At 36.4% G+C, this 24852-nt stretch overlaps 2 protein-coding genes across 5 annotated transcripts in view; one reads left to right on the top strand and one right to left on the bottom strand.

Moving 5' to 3' along the window:
- The first annotated feature begins 179 nt into the window (after nucleotides 1–179).
- On the top strand, nucleotides 180–24497 carry LOC145997456 (HIG1 domain family member 2A, mitochondrial). The gene is made up of 3 exons (XM_083134531.1): nucleotides 180–464; nucleotides 14797–14953; nucleotides 24366–24497. Exons 1-3 carry the CDS (start codon nucleotides 305–307, stop codon nucleotides 24385–24387), a joined length of 339 nt encoding a protein of 112 aa, XP_082990657.1. The 5' UTR covers nucleotides 180–304; the 3' UTR covers nucleotides 24388–24497.
- Nucleotides 22833–24852, bottom strand: part of LOC145997442 (rhotekin-like) — a 286448-nt gene continuing 284428 nt past the window's right edge. For all 4 annotated transcript variants that reach the window (XM_083134510.1, XM_083134490.1, XM_083134501.1 and 1 more), the window contains exon 9: nucleotides 22833–24032. In XM_083134510.1, coding sequence (XP_082990636.1) covers nucleotides 23824–24032 — 209 coding nt within the window. In that variant the 3' untranslated portion in view covers nucleotides 22833–23823. The remainder of the gene's footprint in view (nucleotides 24033–24852) is intronic.

The raw sequence follows: 24852 nt of genomic DNA, 5'->3' as shown, positions 1-24852 counted from the left end.
CTGTGCCATTACTACCACAACTAGTACTCAGGTAATTATTTATCAACTTTGTGCAGAACAAATACACGCACAAACATTATTTCACTTTGACTGCTTTGACTTGTGCATAACAAGGTTCAAAAATAATTAATAAGTTGCGTTGACAACTGCACGTATTTCGTATAATGGACATTTTGATTTAAGTTTTAAAATGTGTTTCTTTCGTCTGCTTTTGTAGATTGGCGGTGGTGTTTATTTGTGGTGTCTTCTCATTGTTTTTTTGAGCAAAGTTTCAAATTTATTAGTGCTGAATGCAGTCGCCATCATGACATCGAAAGGAAGTGAAGATAGCAATACTGAAATGGAACTAGAGTGGATACAATTACGTCAGGAAATTGAGAGCCAGCATGTTACGAGCTTGCGTGAAGAATCTGCAAGGGAAAGATTTTCTCGCAAATTTCATCAAAATCCTTTTGTTCCTATTGGTATGTTTAGGAGAATAAGTAATTAACATTTTCATTAATTATTGTTCTTCAGGTAACATTATCGTATGGGTAAAACGGATTCCTTCAAATTTACAGGAGAAAGTACTTACGGAAATCATTTTCTTGAGCGTTTTGGAAGTTCCTGAATGTAGATTTGATTCATTTTAATGTGAATGCGTTTTGTTTTCTGCGAAAATCTCTGTCCGACACGCTGTTTCTGCTCCCACCATTTGCTTTTTGCATGAGAGTGCAATGTTCCGTGTGTTAAGACGATGCAACCCCGTAGCCAGTGTTTCAGCCTCGCCGTGTTTTCACTAGAACCACCTGTCGAGTTCGGAACAAGCCATTTTTCCCGAATGGGTGTCACTTATCGCACAACATTGTAGCAACATTGTGTTCGGACATCACAGGAGAGAGCTGTTTTTACAATTTTTCTTTGTATTTATGCTAATGGAACCTAACCTAACAGGCCTAACCTAACCACGTAGGCATTCCTCGTCTGACGTCAATATTCAAGGTTGCAAGATTGTTGTGCGTAAAGGAAGAGAATTAACGAATTACGAAAGAAAGATGGTTCCTACCTGAATGGGTGTCACTTATCGCACAACACTGTAGCAACATTGTGTTCTGACGTCACAGGAAAGATCTTTTTCATGTTAGGCAATACAAGCTAACGCGTCTCTTAGCGAAAATAATAATTTTTCTTTGTATCTATGCTAATGGAACCTAACCCAACAGGCCTAACCTAACCACGTAGGCATTCCTCGTCTGACGTCAATATTCAAGGTTGCAAGATGGTTGTGCGTAAAGGAAGAGCATTAACAAATTTCGAAAGAAAGATGGTTCCGACCCGAATGGGTGTCACTTATCGCACAACACTCTAGCAACATTGTGTTCTGACGTCACAGAAGAGACCTTTTTCATGTTAGGCAATACAAAGGTAACGCGTCTCTTAGCGAAAATATTATTTTTTCTTTGTATTTATGCTAATGGAACCTAACCTAACAGGCCTAACCTAACCACGTAGGCATTCCTCGTCTGACGTCAATATTCAAGGTTGCAAGAGTGTTGTGCGTAAAGGAAGAGCATTAACGATTTGCGAAAGAAAGATGGTTCCGAATTGCTGTGTATGGACAATGAACGTGGTAAATCGCAAGGTTATTTTACAAGTTCTACACGTAAATGCGACGTATTAGCATAATTTCAAATAGGGGCACGAAAGTAGATATTTTCCGGTGAACGAGGTTGCACCACTGCATAAATCGACAAAACACACTCAGAACGCCCCCTAAACCAGTATGCTATCACGGCCATAATGTGTTACAGATTCGAAACTACAAGTAACAGTAAGTACTCGTAAATAGAGAAAATAAACATTATCTTAGTTAGAAATGCATTATTTCGCCTTAAGAAATGTTCCGCAACACGTTAGCAATGTAAAGAAGTCCGAAATATATGATTCGTAGGTGTTTCACCCATACGATAATAGTACCGTTCTTCCTTTTTTCGCTTGCGTAACACGCAATAAGGCGGGATCAGCTTGAGTAGCGTTGTGGATCATGAGTGGTATGCAGTGTTTCCAACCTTCTTAACCGAAAATACCTACTTTCGTGTTACTGATGTTTCAATTTTTGGTATGACTTAAGATGACCAGTTACTACTTTACCATACCTGAGACACCTGGGAATCATTTCTTTCGCACTTTTTTACATTGCTAACATACTATTCTGCATTCCGGAACACTTATTTAGGTGAAATAATTTAATTTGTTAGGAAAGTAATGTATATTTCTTACATTTACGAGTACTTACTGTTCTTGTTTATTTCCACACACAACATGGCGATAGCTTACCGTTGATCGTTCCTTGAGCCAGAAAAACCATTGACGTTAGCCCAAAAATTCACAATAGACCCACAAACCATCACGGGGACGAGGTATGCCTACTAGGTTAGGTTAGGCCTGTTAGGTTTGGTTCCATTAGCACTCCTTTTGTTCAATTTAGCATATACGGACAATACAAGAGCGTATTGTGCTCTCATGCAGGAAGCAAATGGCGGCAGCAGCAATAGCACGTCAGAAATAGATTTTCGTACAAAACCACATGCAATCGCATTAAAATGAATCAAAATTACATTCCCGAACATCAACAACGCTACAGAAAATGATTTGCGTAAGTACTTTCTCCTGTAAATTTGAAGAAATCTGTCTCGGGTATAGTAAAGTGTTACCGATGACCGGACTCCTCCCCGATTTTCTTCATATTTGGCATACTTACTAATTGAGGCCTACTAATGACGAATGTGAAGTTCGGCCGTACTTTTTCCCCGCATTAGGTTAGGTTAACAGTTAAAAAAGGAGTTCTATGCACGGGTTAGGTTACATTAGGTTTGGTTAGGTTAACATAGTTAAAAAATGGGTTCGTACTGAAATTCAACACGCATCCTGGACACATCATCTTCTTGCAAAACAACGGCGTGGTTGGAAACACTGACAGGGGGTTATGTCATCAAAGGTACGCTACATCCGGTTCACGTAGAGAAAGCAAATAAAAGCAATGGCAATTGTGCATCGGAGAGATATTTTTATTGAAAAATACATGAATTCCAGGTCAAATAGATTCCACGATGAAAGATAATACTTCCACGAACTTTCAAGATGCTACAGAGTGTCATTTCCGTAAGTAGTTTCTTCTGTAAAAATGAAGAAATGCATTCGGCCGAGATCGAACTGTTACCACATTTCCTTAAGGACATATACAGTGACTCAGTATAAATGTTCAGACTGATTAGTTTTCATTTTAAACAGGTTTGGCATTTTGCCCGTGCTTTCGAAAAAAACCAACCCAGGTGGGTTTCTTCAGGTAAAACCTGGGTAAAATGTTTTTTTGGGGGGGCTTTTTCAGGTTCCGTTTATAAAGATATATATTTTAAAAATGAAATACATTTTTCCCTGATAGTAATATATTGGAACATTCAATTTGTATTGTTTTAGTTCACTGAGTCAAAAACTATTTAGTATTTTCTGTTAACATAGTTAAGAATTAACAATGAAAGTCTCACACCTTGAAATGATTAAACTAAAAACATACATAACTCGTGCCGCAGCAAACCATTAAGGGCCCAGGCCTACCTACCAACTGTTGGCTGCACTCCCACCTGATCCTACTCTGAAGTGGGAGAGCAAAATTTCGGTACAAAAACAGAGTCAATTTCGGGTTCAAAAGCGGTAAATAAAATGAAATGACATTTTGGTTTTAAAAATGTGAATGTAATCCAAAATTTGATTTAAAAATTGCACTATTATACAAAATAAACATATCCCTTCTAATAGCACATTAAATCATTACCAGAATATTAAGTTTATTCCTGTATAAAGGGGTCCACTTTTGCTTCTGAAATGGTTTCAGCAGAATTAATCAATTTTCTGTTAATTTTTTATATCTCACAGGATAATTCTGACTTTAGAAAGTGTCGTGTCTGTATATAAACGGTAAATTTCATGTTTAAGAGTCTGTTTTGCATTTTGCATCATTTCATGACAAAACAGGGTAGGAAAATGCACCTTACACCTTTCAGAAACATTAAAAATTAGCATTACAATGAGTTATTTCACATTTCGTGTTTTCGTCAAAAACAAAATATGCATGCCTCTACTTTTTTATTCGACCTCCGTGATGCAGTGGTTAGCACAGCACACTGCAATGCCAGGAACCCCAGGTTCGAATCCTGGTACGAACGTGAATGTTTGTCCCAATGAGAATACAGAGAAGATAGAGAGGAAAAGGGGGATACTACTGCTTAGGGGTATTACTTGTATTACAAATGTAAAAAAGTAGACAGGCTGGCTAACTGCCATGCAGAAGACCCGGGTTCAAATCTTGGGCTGGGTGATCTAAGGTCGGAATTTTTCCGGTCTTGTCCCTGCATAAAGCAGCTCTGGAACTTACCCAGCCTCAAACCAATGGTCCTGGGAGGTAAAAGCAGCCGGAGTTTGGTTGTGATCACTAGGGAACGGAACTTTAGGTAAATAAATGTTCTTTCTGCGATAAGATAGAGACCCTCGTTTTTGCCAAAATTCTGATCATAGCCTTATATGTCAACACAGCAAATTTTATTTTACATAAAACACATATTTTCAAGTTTTCCGTATGTAAATACATATTTTGGGAATTTTCATTTTAAATACATAAAATCGCTTAATGACTTCAGCTACCTCAAAATCCTCGAAGGAAAAATGTTTATTCTCCGCACCTCTTTCATATCGAGAGTGCTAGGTTTCCTTTGCCTTTAAACATGCTTGCTGGCAGACTTCAGGTGCCTCGCCTACAATCCTATTGGGGGAAAATACGTATTACCAGATGAGCCAAGCGTACAATGTAATGCTTTGGAAAACTTCAGCATTAGTGACATTTCGTGCTTCAAATATGCAAGAATTGTTTCTTGTGATGTGGAGCGATCTTTCTCACAATATAAGATGCTTTTTAGAAATAATTGTCACAGATTTACAATGGAGAATTTGGAAAATACTATGGTGATCCACTGCAACTCTTCCAAAAAATAGCTCGCTAAGTGGTAAGCATTTAGAAACTGATTTCAGGTGTTTAAAATGCATGTAATATTTTGTTTGGTAAATGTTTACTATCCTTTGGACACCTATAACTTCTGAGTTTTGTCAATTTTTGAAATTCGTACTTACCTATCTGCTTCGCCATACATTCCGTGAATGGTTTTTGGGGCTATCCATCCCGGAATCGGTGCGAAATTTAAACCAAAAAATTATTTTCGTTTGAAATTTGTGACTCAAATTTCCCACCGATTCCGGGCTCCGCCCCTGGGGTAATTGACCTACCGCCCCCAACCACTAACGTGGCCCCGCCTCCGCTCTGCTCCGGCTCCCTGGCTTTTTCTATAGACACCCTGTTAAAGGCATGTTAGAAATTGGCCGGAGTCACCTGCTCCCAAATGAGTCCCAAACTTTTAAATTTGAAGAAATCCGTTTCCAGGATACGGAAAACTTACCTGCATTTAACACAACACTTTCCCGATGTTGGACAATACTACAGGAACTTATTATGGTAAGTAGTTTCTTCTATAGAAATGAAGAAATCTGTCCGAAGGATAGTAAACTAGTACCTTTTTTCGTTACCAAATGTTTTTTTTAATTTTTGTCAGATATTTTCCTGTTTTTATCACATATCTTTAACATTTATGACACAAAGAAATAAATATTTCTGAGTTTTTTAGCACATAAAGTTCCGTTCCCTAGTGATCACATCATCTCCAAAATGGCCGAAATCAAGAATATGTCGGGCCCTACCGCCATATCCCCTGAATGTGCCTTCATGGCACGGTGCTATATGGACGAGGAACTTCTCCTACTATACAACATATGGTAGCTGCACACACACTTTTAAATCTGCTTCAATACAGTTTGTTCACAATTTTGTTTTCCCATTATTTTTGTGGATGTTTCAAATTTAAATATCTCCTCCGTGTATTAACCATGCCAAAATTATAAGGCTGACATATTTTCATCCAAATGGAATACCGCATCCAACCTCCAAAATATCTGGTTGCTATGAAACTAACAGTTCCCATGGACTAAACATTAGTGGCCCCCATTTGGATACCAACATACATATGCACTATATTGTTAGAAAATTATTTGTCACGCCATACTTAAAGAAATGCCCTAAAATATTTAAGTCTCTTTTCTTAATGTCCAAAAATGTAGTTTAGGCAGATATTTGCAAGTGGGATCAGAATTTGGAGCTACCTCAGAATATGAAAAATCAATTTTTCATCCACCATCTTGAAATGCTTTCAACAAATACAAAATAAAATCATTCCCTGGGTGTACCTATTTGCGACATGAATTTCAGCTTAAAAACTCAAAATTTGCTATAGATATCGTGGTGACTTTTCCCCAACCTTCCTAAACCACACACTATATTACAGAGTTTATAATAAAAACGTTAAGTTCAAGTAATGTCCTAACATACCTGTTACTTGGTTTTCTTAATATATGAAAATCTAACCCCAAATATTAGCGTAACTTAAAGTTCACTCAAGTCATGCTAAATCGTCCACCATCTTTAAACATGGTGACAAATTCTTCTCAAATACAGTATGACAACAATCCTTTAAGTTTAAAAATTGCAACTCAAAAGCTATACATTTATGGCAAAATGTATGTTTGCGATTTTACCATCACTTCTCTCCTAAATTATGAAATAATATTTTTAAAATTTTACTGCAAAATTGGGGACCGACGTATTATCTAAAATGACTGAGTTTAGTTCCTTATACTCCGAAAATGCAAGCAGCCCAGCGTCAGCACTTATCTTTCCCGGTGAATGGGGTCCGCGACAGTCGCTAGAATCTGCTATTAAAATTACAGTTTTAATTTGTGTACTAACCTTGTCTACAGAAGGTGTTGAAAATGATGCCCCTCTGCTGCAACACATTCCTGGCATCTCCGAAGGAAATTGGCATTTACACGTGCAAGTTCGTCTACTGTAATTCTCCTGATTTCTCGTACAATACTCTCTTTTAACTCACAGATGGTGTGCGGATTGTCTTTGTATAGTTTATTTTTTAGATTTAAGAATTTTAGCGGCTGTAAATGCTGTGGTTTTTGAAACACCCATTTCTTGTGAGAGGCGGCGGATAGATTTCCGAGGAGACTGTTCTAACCTTTGTCCTATCTCATCGAGTTTTTCCTCAGTAAGTACATGTGGGTTTTTCTTTCCACTTTTATTCAGAACTGACCCTGTTACTCTAAACTTTTTTTACGAGGTTTAATATTGTGGTCCTATGTGGAACGGGAACACCAGGAAATTTCGTTGCAAAATGTCGTCGCACTTCTCCACAATTCCTCTTTCCGAATTAACACTCTACAAGATAAATCTTTTGTTGTAATGTAAACTTTTGTGGTGCCATATTAAGCCACAATCTTCAACACATGGATACGACACAACACAACTTCCGAGGAAGGATTATACTGGCGTCAGTCTTCAACGTCAACAGAAAGGGAAAGAGAGCGAAAAAAACAGACTGTAGCATGCGACTGTCGCGGACCCGTTCACCGGGAAAGACAAGCGCTGTCTTGCCGCCGAGTCTCGTAGCGAATGTCAGGGAATGCTCTGTAGTTGCAGAAACATGTTATCATGGTCACTAAATAGATGACTTGTCTTTCTTTGCCCATCCAGCCCTCCCATGGTCCTCCTAAATTGTGCTTTATGTTTCAATAATTTTATTGTTAATTTACAGTGCAAGTATTGTCAAAATGCTCCTGAAAGTTTTATGCACAAAGCTCGAAATTGTAGTCTATAAAAAGGTTTGAAAATGTCAAAAATGGTCAAAATATGAAAGTATATGTATGCATTGTACGAGGCGTAGTTTTTAATGTACAAAAAACAAGTAAACTTTTTGTAACAATTTTATTGTTACATGAAAGACCACACTTTTATCTACTTTTCCACATAATTGCCACCAATATTAAGGCACTTATCATATCGAACAACAAGCTTTTGTATTCCGTCGCCATAGAAGTTTGCCGCCTGAGTTGACAGCCACTGCAATGCGGCCGTTTTGAGGCTATCGTCGTCATCGTGGCGCTAGATCGGGGCTGTATGGAGGATGATCAAATTGTTCCCAGTCACCTTCAGCTTCATAAAGCACAAGAAAAGTCAAGGCGCTACCTAAACGTTTGCTTTTGTGCACCTCAGTTAACATTTTTGGTACCCATTGTGAGCACAATTTTCGATAGTTTAAGCGTTCGGTAACAATTCATAGATAACACTTCTTGAAACTTCAGGGAACTCCTCTGCTAACGAAGAAATTGTGAAGCGTCTGTTCTCTTTCACTTTTTCGTCGACTTTATGCACCAAATCGACAGTGATCACTGGAGGTCGCCTACTTCGTTCCTTGTCATGAACATTCTTTCGGCCATCTTTGAAAGCTCTTACCCATTTGCGTACCATTCCATCACTCATAATGTTTTGTCCGTACACTTCACAAATCTGACTGTGAATTTCAAGTGCTTTCACGCCTTTAGCACTAAGAAAACGAATAACAACGCGTATTTCACAGTCGGTGGGATTCTCAATCGGCGGAGGCATTTTAAATACGCAAAAGCAAATGTATACACGATCGATTGTTGTCGCAATGGCGTCTGTGGCTTGCCAACAGATGTAGGTACACAGTGCGCATGCACGGGACACCGACCGCAGCGCTGCAGTGGCGGAATTTTAAAACGGTACTTACTTTAAAAATACGCCTCGTATTTACTTGAGTATCCCACACCACCTATTTTTAAGAAAGAAAACAAGTTCACTGTCTCAGTGCAAGGCATTGAAAATAAAACAGAACACTTGCAAACATAGTAAATTTTGAGAAATGAAATGAATAATTTGAAAAGTGTTTGATTTAATTATACCACAGTAAACTTTATACTACTTTAATGACATTTCAATAAAAAGTACTCAATTCTCGATTGTAATGTTTTATATGTGGAAAAATTTATTGTAAATGTTGATCGTCACAGGTGAAACTATGTGGCTTGCCCAGATACGGAAGTGACTGATATCTAAAGTGCTACCACATTTCAAAATTATAAGCTTTGTTCGTTCAATGTTTTATCTAAATATTTCAGACACTTGTGATTTTTTGTTTCTTGGATATATGTTTGTATTATTTCTTGTTAAAAGTCTATTTCTAGCATGATTTGAGAAAAATATCCTGAAAAAAACCACTGTGACTTGTACCACATTAATTATTTTGAGTATTATAAGCTTGGCTAAGCCTTTACATTACAAGTTTTCTTAAACTGTTGACAATTCTAGAATCTCACAATTATTTAAAGCAATAATTTACAACATTTTCTGAAAAGAAAAACACATTTTGAGTGGATTTTTTCAAGGTGGGTTGACTGAAATAACCTACGTGGGGAAAACTGGGCTGGGCCCACCCAGGCCAACCCTGATTTTAAAGCATGCCACATGAATGAAGAAGCATTCAAAACAAAATATCTCTATTATTAGGGACGTACAACACAACAGGAAATAATTACGAAGAAATATAATATAAAGTCACAAAATGAACACCATACATCTCCTGTACCCACTCAAATAGCTCAAGAGCACGTACAAAAGATCACATTATCAAAGTTAGCACTCCTAACTTTAAAAAAATGTCAAAAATTGCTATCAGCGCCAAACCTAATAGTCCTAACCTAACTATGTAAAATTATAAACAACAATAAATTTAACACTCCTAACAATGATTTCACTTCTATTCATCAGGTTTTGGTTTTATAAGTTGTAGTCCTTTGTGTTTGATTTACTGTATGTTATAGTACATGTATGAAATGGTAGGCAACAACCCATCTGCTGCTGTTGTGAAATATTGTGTTAGGTGCTATATTAACTTCCACGAGACCTTCAGGCTATTCTGCTTCACAGCAAGGTAACAGGCGTACTTTACTTGACAATAACACATTTCCGTGAGCTAAAAACAACTGAAAACATTTGTAAAGCATGCAAAACATTTCACTATCTTGAGGGTTAAGGGTGCCCATATTAGAACTTCAGGTCATACCTCTTTTGCTTCATGACTTCTTTCAATCATGTCTGCATAAAACTTACCATTTCGTGGTGAAATTGTGTAACGATTGAAAAATTTTTGGCAAATCTTTTTAATATTTAATAGCCCTCGTATAAATTCATTTGGAGTTTTAATCTTTTGAATGTACATTTTTATCTTTTATCTTTGTTAACATTGTAACGCAGTTTCGGCCCAACGAGAAAGAACGCAAAGCAAGTAGAAGCTTGCGTTGTTTTTCTTCCTTAACAACAATGAGTTCTTTTCGTTCGGCGCTGCGTGGGTTTGTAAATAAGTTTAGCTTGCATTGTGTTTCTGGATATGTCTTTTGGAAAGGGTAATTGTTAGATGCTAAAAATAACTTTTCAGTTTGTCGAAATCTTTTGTTGAGAAATAGGATTGCGCAATCTCGCAAGTATAAATATCAGCGTTCTCGCTGGCAGATAAAATCAGTATAGCAGTAGATTCCGGAATCGTTAGGTGATTAAATCGCTTGTCGAGGTCCAGGGCTGGGAGAACACAGGCATTGTGAGGGGAGTGTCTGGTCAGCTCTCCCTTCTACAATGTCCTGAGTTTTCCGTAAGCCACCTTTCTGGATTTGTGCTGGTCAGCATGATCCTTAAAGGGGATTTTGGCAGGCTTGTAAATAATTTGATTTATACATAATTAATCTTAATAATTTAAAATTTTGTTTCATAAATTCTATCGAAGTTGGCACTGGTCAGTGTGACTCCGATATAAATTCAAGATATACATCCTTCTCGTCGAGTTAATTTTTATTCTAAATCATTCTGAATTCTCCTGGTCAGGAGGTTCATTTAAATAAATTTGTTTCTTTGATACTTAAATCCGAGAGCATACCTCTGGTCAGAGGATGTCTCTTAAATCTAATAACTTATATAGTTTTACGTCCGTTTCTAAAGTCTGAGTATCCGGAACGTTTAATGGGTTTTCTTATTTTGGTTTTATGTTAGATATAATTTTGAAACAGTTATAATAGGTGACCGGTCGAGTAAATGTTTTTATAGAAATTCGTTTTATGTAAAAGTCTATTGTTTTGCTTTTGCAATGTAAGTAGCCAAAGAGGGTAGACAGTGTCCCCTGTTATGTTATGGAATTCCAAGCGAACATTTGTAGTTTGTGGCCGAGAGATGGCTTTGGTAATTGGGTAGAGACAGGCTCCCCTTATCTTTAGTTATGAATGTTATTGGAGGTTGGCCCCGAAGAGGGTAGTATACCTCGAGAGTTCTAAAGAACATAATACTGAAGTGAAAATATGACAGAAGCACAAATAGATATTTACGGATAAGAAGTTTATGTAATTTTCTTTTGGTTTTGGTTAATGGAAATTGTCGATCATTACTGTTAATTTGTCACCTGTTTATTGAAACCAAGTTAAGCTGGGATATGGACGATATATATATATATATATATCTATATAAGAGGGAGCTCTCTGGTTTGTATTTTATGAGAAAGCAAGTTTCAGTCTATGTTTTTCGGAAGTTATTTGAACAGAAATTAAATTTTGGCATTGTAAATTTTCTCTCGATCTGAAGATTGTATACTTTCTTTTATCCTAACATATATATGGATTAGTAAATAAATTTATAATCGTTATTTGGTATTTCTTTGAAGTAAGTTTGCCTAATAAGTATAAATTAACTGACTTCCTTTTGGTTGGAGAGGTGTCCCGCCGTTACTGGTCAGTGAGGCGGAGGCCTTATCAATCCAAAGGACGCCAGAATTGATTATGCTGATTTCAATCGCGAATCGTATGCGTATCCTCACTGGTCAGTGGGATGCGGGTGCGATTGCGGTGGAGTTCAAGCATGAGAAAGGGCTAATATAATTTGAAGTCTTGGTTATGTAAGTGTAAATTTATCTTTTGATTATATTATTATCTTGAAACAGACCCTTACCCGAACTTTGGGATGCGGGGTCCCATGCCCCGCAGGAACTGAGCGTAGTCGTGGCATTTATATATTTATAACAGAAAGATATTTGGTAGGCAGCGACGCCCGGTCTTTGTCTGTCGAGGGGACCGAGCCGGTGTGTCGTGTGTCTTGGCAACGGGCTAATCCGCCTACTTGTTGCAATTGTTCCAAATATTTTCCAATTAATCCCAGGGTCATCTAGTAGAATAGAAAAGAATGAATCAGCTTTTCAGCACTCCCATCAAAATTACCAGATAACAATCCTAGTTTGTCATGTTTACTATAAAATCAAGTTCCTCACTCAAACTGATGCCATGTATCCCAAAATCACCACAGTACCACCACTATGCTTGACTTTGTTGGATTCTTTTAGAATATAATTATCCTTTGCCATATCATCCTCTTTACGTCAGATCCAGAAACATTGAACTTATCTTCATTGATGAATATAATACTCTCCCACTTGTTTCCGTCCTTTTCCAGATATTCAGTGTTGCTAAGCATCTGTAAAACAGGGAAATGTCGGGGATTTTTGGGGATCGTCTGGAATTTACGTGCATTTTGGAGTCTGCAAGAGAAAAGTTGCAAAATGAACAAGCAGTTCACTTCCACTTCTAGATTCGGTTCCTGTGATTCCACTCCCAAAAAAGATTCAGTTTAGAAACTTGTTTCTTTCGTTCTTATGATTCTCAGTCTTGTGCAAAATTATGGTTCCATCAAATTTCTGTAATAAATTTTCACTTTTATAATACTAGATATTAGAAAGAATATCAAAGTAAAACTTGCAGTCCAGATATCTGATTGATAACTAAAGTACATTGACAAAATGATTATAATTTTCGGAAAGGTTGATGGAGATGAGGTTATCATCTATTATTTTATAGATCTTAGTCTTGTTGGAATTTCCTAGAGAATTCCTATGTGCAACAAAAATTTCTTCAGATGCTGTGTACTTATAAATGTAAGCAAATAAAGCACAATTTTCTACAACACTATAAATCTGCCAGAAAATGAAAAATTGTGTATGGTTTATGAAGTTTTTCTGTTGTTTTTGTATTGTGGAGATCTGTTATGGTGAAATAATGTACCAATACATTTGGTGCCGATTGTAATTTTACATATGACTCTTCGAATTTTCACGTCTTCTTGTGTGTATAGAATGAAATTTGCTAAAAAAAATAAAAGGTTGTGAAAGTGAATGTTCATAATAATTAACAGATTATATATTTAATTGAAAAACACAAGGTTCAAAAGCAAAAATCGTGATGATAAACATGTCTGGAAAAATTTCATTTTTGGACTGGAAAACCTGGAAATGTCAGGGAATTTCATAATCAAAAAATCGTAGCAACCCTGATATTCTTTCATGAATTGCAGCCTTTCTTCCTTTTCACAATATTGATATAAGATTTTTTGTTAGTCAACTCCCCCATGATACTCTTCTTGGCAGTCAGATCACTGTTTTTCGATGTTCAGCAGTCTTAGTCGCTGCTCCAAGTTGGACTGCTGTTTTCGGAGCACTTAGTTTTTTTTTATTGTTGTTATTATTATTTTTCTTCTAACAGTCCACACATCTCTTTTGCCCATTTTTTCTTTCTGAGGAACAGAATATCTCCTATTTTCCTTATCATAATATTTTATTATCACCCATACAGGTTACAGGTTTGTTACACTTTGTTTTTAAGTCCCATTTTATTCACTGCAAAGTTAATTGAGACTGGGCCCACAGAATTATAGTGGGATCTGAACTACTATGTTACTAGTACTGTAATAAGTGCTTTACACACAAGACTCCTGTTGTTTGCAAATCACAGATTATAACGTGGCATCAGTCACGAAACTTGAATTATGAGCCTGCAACAATGCCATGTATCCTTTTCTCTCCTCTTCTGGCTGAGGCTTCATATTGCAGAAAATATGATGGAAATACAGGGTGTCGGGAATGGGACTGACAGTTTTTAAAAGTGTGTTATTTTAATACGGTAAGGAGTAGCTAGAAACAAAAACATACATTTTGAAGGCAAACTCAAAAACTTTTATTGGAAGCAGTTACAGCTCAGTATAGCTCCCCATGAGCTTTGTTTGTTGCATGGAGAATGTCTAGCCTGTATTCAATCTCCCTCCATGTGTTCTGTAGCATCTGAGGGGTTACAGAGGCAAGAGTTTTCCGAATACTGTCCCACAGTTCTTGTAGATCATTTAGCTTTTGGCCAGAATACACCTATGTACCCCCAAAGTAACAAGTCTAGAGGGGTAACGTAAATCTTTTGCAGAATGTCAATGGAAAATTAATGTCTTTTCAGCTTGACATCTGGCTTAATTTCGTGCAACGTCTGCACCTATGATGCATACAAACACAACATTTTGTGCACGAGTTTGTGAACAGTGGGCCTTGGAATTCCCAGCTGCCTGGTCCCCTCCCATATTGACTTCCATAGGCTGGCTACACCTGCTTTTTCCTGCACCGACGTATTTTTTATTTCAGCGACAGAACACGCAAAGGGAGATTGAATGTAGGCTAGGCATTCTCCATTCAACAAACGAAACTCATGGGGAACTATACTGAGCTGTAACTGCTTCCAATAAAACTTTTTGAGTTTGCCTTCAAAATGTATGTTTTTGTTTCTAGCTACTCCTTACCGTATTAAAATAACACACTTTTAAAAACCTGTAAGTCCCATTCCGGACACCCTGCATCATGTACAATTTTCATGTTATAAGCAAAGTAAGGATGAAGTTACTTTTTAAAATTCTGTTAAAGTCAATTTCAGTGTTGTTATTATTATCATTTGCAGGTTGCCTCGCAACTGCTGGTGCATTATCCTATGGCTTATGGAGCTTTCGAACAGGGCAGCGTCGGATGTCCCAAATTATGATGCGTTTTCGCATTGCTGCACAAGGATTTACTATAGTAGCTCTTCTAGTGGGCATAGGAATGAGCGCCTTGAAAAAGTAAGCAAAGGTTGAGCCTTACGTATTTCTTTACTCAGTTGCAAAATAGAACAAGTCCTGAATTTTCAGTACAGTGTATTGATGTATATAGTGTGTGTTCATAAGAATGCTACTTTCAGTGTGTGTAATATTCGACAGAATTAGGATAAAAATATTTACATATGTGAATGTTGTATTTCAATGTATGTAAATAATATGATGCTTATTTTATTATGCCAGAAATTAAAGTTATGAAACATTTTTACTTTAGCGTTTTTCTGTGTTGGTTCATAATATTCTGACTAAAATGGAGATCTACATTCTTTCAATGAGACCACCACCCAGTAAATTCTTTTTTTTAAAAGTCCATGCCCGATTACAACAATTTCACTCGTAAATACTTTTCTAAACTTTATACATAAATTAATATAACATATTTATGTATTGTGCAAGTTACTCACTGTATAATATAATCTATACAAAATTTGTACAAAATAGTCTTACTTGCATGAGTGAGTATAGAATTTCGAAACTATGTTTCGGGGTTCGACTGCCCTTTCCACAGGTTCTTTTTTCTTTAGGCACAAATCATTTTATGCTGCGTCAAAAGTGTTAAAAGGATTAGGTTAAAAAAACACTTGTTAAAAACAGGTCACCGTTCCTTTAAAAACCCCAGTTAAAAATCCTTAAACACCTTAAAGCAGGATTTTTAACTGGGGTTTTTAAAGGAACGGTGACCTGTTTTTAACAAGTTTTTTTTTTAACCTAATCCTAAAATTGATTTTAATGATGTAGGCTGGAACAAATCTATTGTTAGCAGGGGAAGCAGTCATTTTCCAGTATAGCTTTCAAGTAGGAACTTTTTACCCATCAGTGTTCTAACCCACCAAGTAAATGTACCTGCAAAATCTGCAGTGTGTGATGCTTCTTCTGAGGGCACATTTATGCTGCAGCAGTGCTGGTGTCCTGACAAGACAAGTTACTATGAAAATCTGTGTGTGTGTGTCTGTTTACACATGCATATGCAAGTTTAACACAATCTCTGCTTGGTTGATTGATTTAACTAACATGGCTTCTATTATATCTAGATATTCATTTGGTGGGTACGTCGAGGAAGATAATGTATTTGAATCAACTCGCTACTCATTTTTTCCACATAGTTTTTCAACTCGGATCGATTTTGCCACCTTTCTGGCATATTTGCATGTACTGGCTTGTTGCATGCAGCATTCTTTTTTCTCCCACTCATGTGTTTGGTGGTGCTAATTGACGTCTTTTTCTTCTCGTTCCTTTGGTGTTGGTGTGGTAATTTGTACTTTGGATTCTAGGATTCTGGCGCTGTGTGTGCAGGTTCCCAATTGTATCTGTATTTTCCTGATTGATAGGAGTGTGTTCATTTTGGTTCGTGCATGCCTTTTTTTTTTTTTGTTTGTTTCTTTTTTAAAAAAAGTTTTGCGTTTGGTTTATTGAACCTGGCAGGTGAGAGGGATGGTTTGATGGCAGTGGGTAGGTAGGTGTAGATCTACTGGTTAATTCTTAATTGAAGTCCAAACTCAAGTATCCATAATGTGTAATTCAACCGTAATTGTTCAAGGCATATCTACATAAAAACACATGGTACAGGGTCAACAAAGTTAGTAATAACTTGTTTTATAAAGCATATATTGATACACTTGTATGTTGAATTGTATCTTCTGCAAATATGCTGTATAAAGGCACAAACTGCCAGAGTACTAATTGAGGCGAGTGCACCAGTAAAGACACCCCGAAATGAAAATGTCCAATTCAAGAAACAAGCTCAAGATAGTGAGGCAACTTAGAGAATTTTTCAAATTCTCTCTTATATTGAGGGAATCCTCCCAATATTTAGAATGACACATCTGGCTGTAGGGTTTTATCCAGGATTTTCCATTTTGGGGGATGCAAAAATGACCATAAATTAGGACTTTGGGGGTGTTGGATAAATGAGTGTCGTGTTGAGCAGTGACAGTGTCAATGCTACTCTCTGTCCTGTGGTTGACCAATCTGCACACCCTACCCTTCCCAACAAATGAGAAAAAAAGTAATTCAGTGAAATAAAGGACTTATTTTTCTGTAATTAATCAAAGTTTTATTAATTTCGTTGGCCATTGCCACTATCCACTCTGGAACTTGTGTTCTTGACGTTTCCATTGTGTTTAATTTTGCAAGATGTATTGTTGGTTCCTGTCCGTTAGTGTTGTCATCTGCTGTTTGTGAGTACAAGCTCTTAGAGTTGGGAGCAGCCAGGTGTGGTGTGCCTGTCTGCTGTTGTTTACTGCATGTGAGCAGTGCATAATAACTAGACCTAGGATTTTTAGGTTCTAAAAAGTGTGCTTTTAGGTTCCTAAAATAGGCTTTAAAATCTTAAGTTAGGCTCGAAAAATCCTGAAGTAGATTTTAAAAAAACTTAAAATAGTTTAAAATTCCCGAAAAATGCTGATTAGGTATAGTCACCGGCAATGAAAATGGGACACCTATCTCCTTAAATACACACTATCTTGCATAACGTTGTGTGTGTTGCCTAATGCTATGGTGATGGCAGAACTCCACTCTTCACCGTATAGTTAGGCAACAATCTTTTTTCATGTTATTCACAGTCTAACTCCACAATTTTGCTTGTGAGGATGATCATCTTATATGCTGAAAATAGTATTGCAACAAAAACATAGTCAGTCAGAGGTGAGGGTTACCTGCACACAATCACATCACAAGAGCCCCAACAACAGATTTACTATATCTCAAACTACCACTACTTTAACCTTTCCAAGATGGCTCTCGAGTGTCCCGCCCGAAACGCTGGAAGTGTGTTGTTGCAAGGGAAAGTTCAACCACAAAGAGAATAAGCTATTAAACCCAACTCTATATCTATATACAAAGTGCTAATAGAAAATGGCCAATTAACTAAAAGATTAATTTATTTCTGTTTACCAAATTCAGGAGCACCCTATGGATATTTAGAACAACTATCTGTAATACCACAATGCATTCCCATATCCCTCAAACTGACATATTATTTCTTATAAAGTTATGGCAGTATCTAACTAACTATCCGAAGTCTGAAAAGATTAACGCATACTACACATTAATTTTCACATCGCACAGCTGATACGACACCATGTCTTTATGTGCAACCAGCATGTCCATGTACGGACAAGTGACCTTGAAAACAAAATAAAAGTTGAAAATATACTTTGTCAACTGAAATCAAGATGCAAATCACATTAGTTTACATCTGTGCTAAGTTCCATCTTTTCTGAGTGGATTAAGTTAGTTTTTATGCTAGTTTTACCATAAAATTCAACTTTTGATAGCGATCTACGATCGTATATTAGGCAGATCTACCAATAATGTACAAAGACATGAGCTCATGCAGTAAAATATGATGAATGCCAGCTTACCTCATGGCGGGTTGGGTTGCAGAACATCAAACGCACCCCCTACCTTTTTCCTTCAATCATAATCAATATCATACTGATGTGTCCCATTTTACATATTAGTCTGACAGATCTCCATACATTTATAGTTAAGAATCATCTTGTTTTAGCCATCCTCTTGCGTCAACGCGATAATCCGAAGATTTTTCCTTCCCCCATTCCTTCTCCAGCACTTCAATGACCAACCACCATTGTTCCAACCGATGCACCCAAACCTTCTCCTGGGACCCTTACTCACTTTTTTCACAACACGTTTTACCACGTCAACAATTTTTTCAAATGTATTTTTGAGCAATATATGCATATGTACATGTGTCAATGATCTTATTGTAATAAACCTTGAATAATCATAATTGTTTTATTTATGCAGAAGAATGGAGAATAACACGCTGTATGCATTATAACTTAGTAACAAGTGTGCAAATTGCAGGAACCGATAAAATCACCCTCTGGGCAACACGTCCCTGTGCATAAAGAGACACCAAACTATCTACGGTATTTGTTATGAAAGTAAAATATCTTATAACATAAGGTCAAAATGTATTACCAGAATGTTTAAATACCACTAAAAATTGAAGTTGTCATTATATTGATATCCAAGCGAGACTCAATTCAAGAATTTACGGTTTATTCATAAAATTCTGATCAATGTCATCTTTCGCTACCTTCAGAAATTAACGTGAGTAGAAATGAATTCTAATGGCATTTATACTCCATTTTTCGTGAATTCTCTGAACATTATGCTTTTTGTGCATATGGACGTGTGCTAATAATCTTAAATTATTCAACATGCGCATAGGTATAGTTAATAAAACAAGCCATATGACAGAACCTGTCATACACCGAAGTGATGTGAAAGTGAGCAATACCACACAGATCAGACCACTTTGGATTGTACAGGAAACAGTGGCACCAGACATTTTGCTTTGTGTAGATCTTTGAAAAATCACCATGGACTTGGGGGTAGGGAAAACGACAGAGTAAGTTTCAAACACATTCGTCATTGAATGTTTTTGTGACCAAACAAAGGAAATCCTTGTATGCGACATAAAAATCCCATAAAACCTTCAAAAATATATAAAAACCTAAAAAAGGGCTAGATTTAGGTGCATAAGGGAAATAGGTTCTAACGAGCAAAATAGTTTTTTTAGGCACTATAAAACTTCATCAGTTATAGCGTTTCTAAACTTAACTCTGACATAACTTTTATTTCTTACATACCGTGGAGACCTACTATAACGCCTGGGGATATGTTGGGCTGACCCCCGACTATTCCAATACTGGTTGAATATCTCTACGCTTAGAGGTGACGAAGGAAAGCGTGGGAGGGAGACTGGCAGTTGGTAGGTAAGCCAAGGCCCTTCATGAGCTGTAGTGCAAAGGATTATTAGGATAAAGGAAAAAAAATGGTTAAAAACCTAAAATCAGAGGTCTAATAAAGACATGTGCTTCTTTGATTTTTGTGTTGTCACAGAGCAACACACACCTGTATACTTTTCAGTTTGTATGGGTGTGTAAGGGTTGACCTTCGGCCAAAAGTCAACCTCACTTCCACATAGTTCGTGTTGCAGGCTAATGAGGCTCTGGCATCTGGACCTAAGGCCAGTATAATCCTCTGTAGGCCTATGTGTTGTCCTTATATGTGCTGCCCTTTACAGCCTCAGCTTATAACTTAGGTAAGGTTTTTAGTTATTGTTTAGTATACTGGATGCATTTTTAACAGACATTTTATTTTCTTGTTAGCAGCCTGTCCTCAATTTTGTTTTAGTTAAGGGGTTTAACCTCGTATTATGAGACTGGCAAAAATAGCCTATGTGCTGAAGTGCTCATAAATTAAAATCAATCAATTTTCAGATTGTATAATTATTGTATTTTATATTCTCAGTGGCCAGTATCTTGTCAGGTGGTGCTGAATTCTGGAGCAGTAAGCACACATTCGCCTTTTGTTTAGATAGATCGTTGGAGGGGGTACAAATGTATTGGTTGTTGGGTAAACGTTTTCCAAAGAGCATTCTTCTACTGCTTCAAGGAGTAGGAGGATCAGAGATTGTCAAAGCAAAGTGCCTGCCAGTTGTCTGGTTAATAACAATACAGTGGGAAAACTGATTTTATCTTCCCGGATTCTATGTTTTTCCTGCGTTATACATTCAGTATTTTGAGCTTAGTCCCCTGAAAAACATAAAATTGAGGTTCCACTGTATTTGGTGTCATGAGAGATGGTATTTTTATGCACTTTTTAAAAAGGCTGTTAGATATAAATGTATTTCATATCAAAGAGACGTAAAGCATCTTTTGTTAGGGCTATTTTTTGCTGATTTTGTTGGATGCAACAATTTTTTAAACATTATCTTGATTTTTATATTTCACAATAGGATAGGCATTTTTCACGATTTTTGTTTCTTTTCTTAAAAGCGATTTACCTTGTTTCTTGCCTGTGCGGTGAACAGTTTGCTTTAGACTGAAGTGTGGCTTGTTGCTTCTGGGTGAACTCCCTATGTGGCTTATCACTTCAGTGTTAAATCACCATGTCCCTTGATGCTTCAGTCTGAAAGCCCGTACTCTGTGCATACAAGAGTACTTTCACAACTACAACAGGTTGACCAGGTCTGTTATAATGTCACTTTAAATTCTACAATCCAATTGTATAGGGTCCGGCAATATATATCTACCATTTTAATATATTTCCTATAGTAACACAATACAGCTAATATAAAGCAAGATAGTGGTAACTAATAGATAACATAATGCCATTTGTAAAACAATAACACAATACTGCTCTTTTTTTTATTAAATCACATCAGGTAGATAGCCACCATTCTGTGTTTTACACTCACGGACTCAAACAAAATTATCCATTACAGACACCAGCATTGCGTGTGGAATTTGCTGGACTTTTTCCCTAATTCTTCTTTTCATGATTTCTAATTCAGGTACTCATAGAAAATATGAGTACTTGAATTATCTATTACCGCATCTCTAATTCCCATAGTATGAATGATTTCTAAAATAGGGATACATGTTCAAAAACTTGGCTCTTGAGGAACCCCCAGAGAAATAAATTGCTGGCAGTCAAATGTGTACTGTGCAGCTATCATACAATGTACCATACATAACTTTTAAAATACGCCTCTACCACAATAGCAGAATGTTCAGGCTTCAGGGGTCCAACGCTCCATTGCTACAGAAACGGCATCCCTCGTGCTCACCTAGCTCGTGCTGGGTTTCATCCCTACTGCAGGACCATAGGGAATACCAACCTTTGAAAGTGGTAGATATATATTGTCAGACTCTGTATATTAAAAAAAGAAAACAATTCTTTGAAATCTTGATATAATTTCTTTTTAGATCTTACAGAGTATATTATTACAAAATGCTGGATGTACAAATACAGTATTCTCTGTTGTATGAAAACATGTTACATTGCTTTGTAATTAGCTTCCAGCCTCACCAAATAGAAATTCTATCATCTATTGCTTTGTACAAACACAGTAACTGAACTCAGCTAATTTCTTATACACATATTTTTCTTTTCCATTATTTAAAGATAAACAAATGTAATTTATCTCAGAACTAGAAATACTCTTCCATAAACATAACTAATCTTTCTGAATCATTCAAATAGTTTACTAATATAATCTCACACAAAGTACTAAAATAAAGGTACCTGAATTGCATTTGCACGTTCCCAATTGCAACGAGTTTCAAGTGCATTTAGATTCCTGAGTTACACTTCACATTTTGTCTCGCAAAATAAATAACCTTTCTAATAGTTGGTAATAATGCATATTTTTTTGTGTATTAAAACATTTTTGTTTGATGCTAGACTTTTTAATAGTTGACATGGCAAATAAGAATCATTCATCACAAAATAAGAAAGTATTAACGTTCCACCGCACCATGAACACTTCTCAGCAATGGCATTTACAAAAATGTAACTTACAAGAGCTACAATAAATTCTAAAGAAGAAAAAATATATAGATCTTAAGCATTTCTTCTGTTATTCAAGATAATTTTTCGTGCTACCTGGATTTTTGTACGAGAAAGCAAGCAATTGCTTCACAATATTCCAAGTCTTGAGAAAACAATCACACCAATCACCATTCTTGTGAATGTTCTAAGGAGAGATATCCAAATTTAAAAAAAATATATGTACAATTTGCAGCACAAAGAAAACTACTGTTTTGGGTTAGGTTTACATTACATTTCCTTCAGACCTTTATTTCAAAATCAAAAATATAGAAATTACAGTTGTAACCGTATACCCAAACCATATAAATGTAACCAAATTTAATATTCAACTGTTTCTTTCAGTTAGAAAGATACATTTTGCATTTTTACAACTGTAATTTATTTTTGGTTCTGAAATAAAGATCTGAAGAAGCACAAAGAAAATAAAAATTGGTTAAGTATTTATAAAACAGACCTAATTTGTAGAAACCAAATGCATTAAAAAGCCATTGCTGAGCCAGGCCCAAGGTAAAACCAAGCCCTAATTAAACTGGACATGGATAATAAGCTAGATTAAGTCTGGAAATAAAATTGAAACTGTTCATAATCTGTGTATTTTTCCATGATTTGCTACGACATTACCACACTAATGTTTAAGTTAAAAAAAAAAGTTTTGAAATTGTAACCAAAAGAATTTTGATAGCACTTGTTCTAGCGTCACACACGAAGAATTTCCACCATGCTTGCTATTGACATTACTAACTTTACTCCATTTTACACATTGTTATCTAACCACAGCTCACTATTTATTCTCATACACTGTTTATTCCATTGAACTACTTTACATCACCAGAACGTGCATTTCATATGCCTGTGCTGTAATCTGTTTGCTTATTGGTGCATTTCGCAGATTCTTTAAGGAATGAAATTGGAACACACAGGATGAGCAACATTAAACATTCCTAACGGTAGTGGTTCATCATATTTGATAATATGATTTTGTACTTTTTTTGTATAAATTTTATGTATATATCTTTTTTTAAAAAAGGGTTTGTAAATGACAATAGAAACTTGTCAACGATTTTTAACATTGAAGGATAAGGAAAATCGTAGTAAAAATATACAAAACAGAAAAATCTGGTGCCTGAGCTTATATTCATATTGTTTGCACACAATTCAATAATGCTAACATGCAGTACCTTATAAACTCAGCACCTGACTAATCTGGAATGGGTGACCGTTGTATTAAATATATTGACGTTTGGTACCTAAGACTTGCTTTAGTACCCCGACAATGCTGAAACTATCTTGTCTAGGTATTGCTTATATTTAAGTAGTACCGAAGTGATAGCGACACTTCTTAACATGCAAAGCCATCTTTCCCAGGTAATGGTCATCGAGTTTTCTATGATTCTGTGAAGATTTATCCCAGCACACTAGTACTTTCAATGCACAGCTTACTCGCTGATGCTGGGTGGTGCGGTGTGTCAGTCTTGCCCATTTCGACTGAACGGCCAGTGTGACCTTACGGAACCTGATCCGATGCGATTCTTGTAACCATTTGCTCCACTGCTGTACGACCTCTCACGGAATGTGGGTGACGATGACGAAGAGGCGCAGGAGCTCAAGCTTGTGGAAGGTGTCAGTCCGAAAATTTCTTGAACGGTAGGTCTGTGGTAGTCTGTCGAAACAGATTCTGTAACAAGTACAGTAATGGTTTACTGGATGTTCAAAGAAATAACACATTAATGTTTATGTTGTAAGAGATCAGGATTATTATTTCACTAGTAGACTCTAGACCAGTGGTTCTCAACCTTTTTTTTAAAGTCGATGCCCCGATCACAACAAATTATATTCACAAATGCTATTTTAATTTTTAAAACTTTACACATTAATTAATATGTACACTTTAAAATAAATATAAATTCATTATGACAATCATAAAGAGTAATAGTTCGATTTTGTGTAGGCTTGTTGACAAATATAAAAGTAGTTTCCTCTAGCCAATATAATTAAATCTCTGTTCCAGATGCCGTACCCTTAGTAAATGAAGGCAGTGAGCATTCGAAATTAATCTGAAAAAAACTATCCAATTGTGCAACGTGGAAACACGAAACTTCACGTAGGTAATACTAAAATTTTCATTGGCATGCTGAATTTTTAACACCGAAAAAATTCAATCAAACCTAATTTTGAAATATATTATAACTTGGAAAACTGATAACTTTATTATTACTAGTATATTGATTTTAATGATGTTGGTCGGAGAAAAACTGTTTCAGCAGAATACCTCTTGGCCGGGTTCGGGTTACAGCCTGGTGGTTGGGAAACACTGATTTAGACAATGCAGAACCTCTGGGTTCCACTGGACTGACCCGCTCAACATTATATATATATATACACACACACACACACACACACACACACACACACACAAATAATGAAGGAGACAGTAAACACTTACCACACGAATTCGTGTGGTAAGTGTTTACTGTCTCCTTCATTATTTGTATTTA

The sequence above is a fragment of the Lepisma saccharinum genome, chromosome 1 (assembly GCF_977018435.1).
Source record: "Lepisma saccharinum chromosome 1, izLepSacc3.1, whole genome shotgun sequence".
Taxonomy (NCBI): Eukaryota; Metazoa; Arthropoda; class Insecta; order Zygentoma; family Lepismatidae; genus Lepisma; species Lepisma saccharinum.
The sequence above is the reverse complement of the archived record's forward strand: the minus strand, read 5'-3'. Positions and strand labels throughout refer to the sequence as shown.

Coding starts and splice junctions, on each gene's coding strand:
- LOC145997456 (XM_083134531.1), top strand. CDS start 305: ATGACATCGAAAGGAAGTGAAGATAGCAATACTGAAATGGAACTAGAG. Junction 465..14,796: donor AAATCCTTTTGTTCCTATTG/GTATGTTTAGGA, acceptor TATCATTTGCAG/GTTGCCTCGCAACTGCTGGT. Junction 14,954..24,365: donor GGAATGAGCGCCTTGAAAAA/GTAAGCAAAGGT, acceptor TCTCTGTTCCAG/ATGCCGTACCCTTAGTAAAT.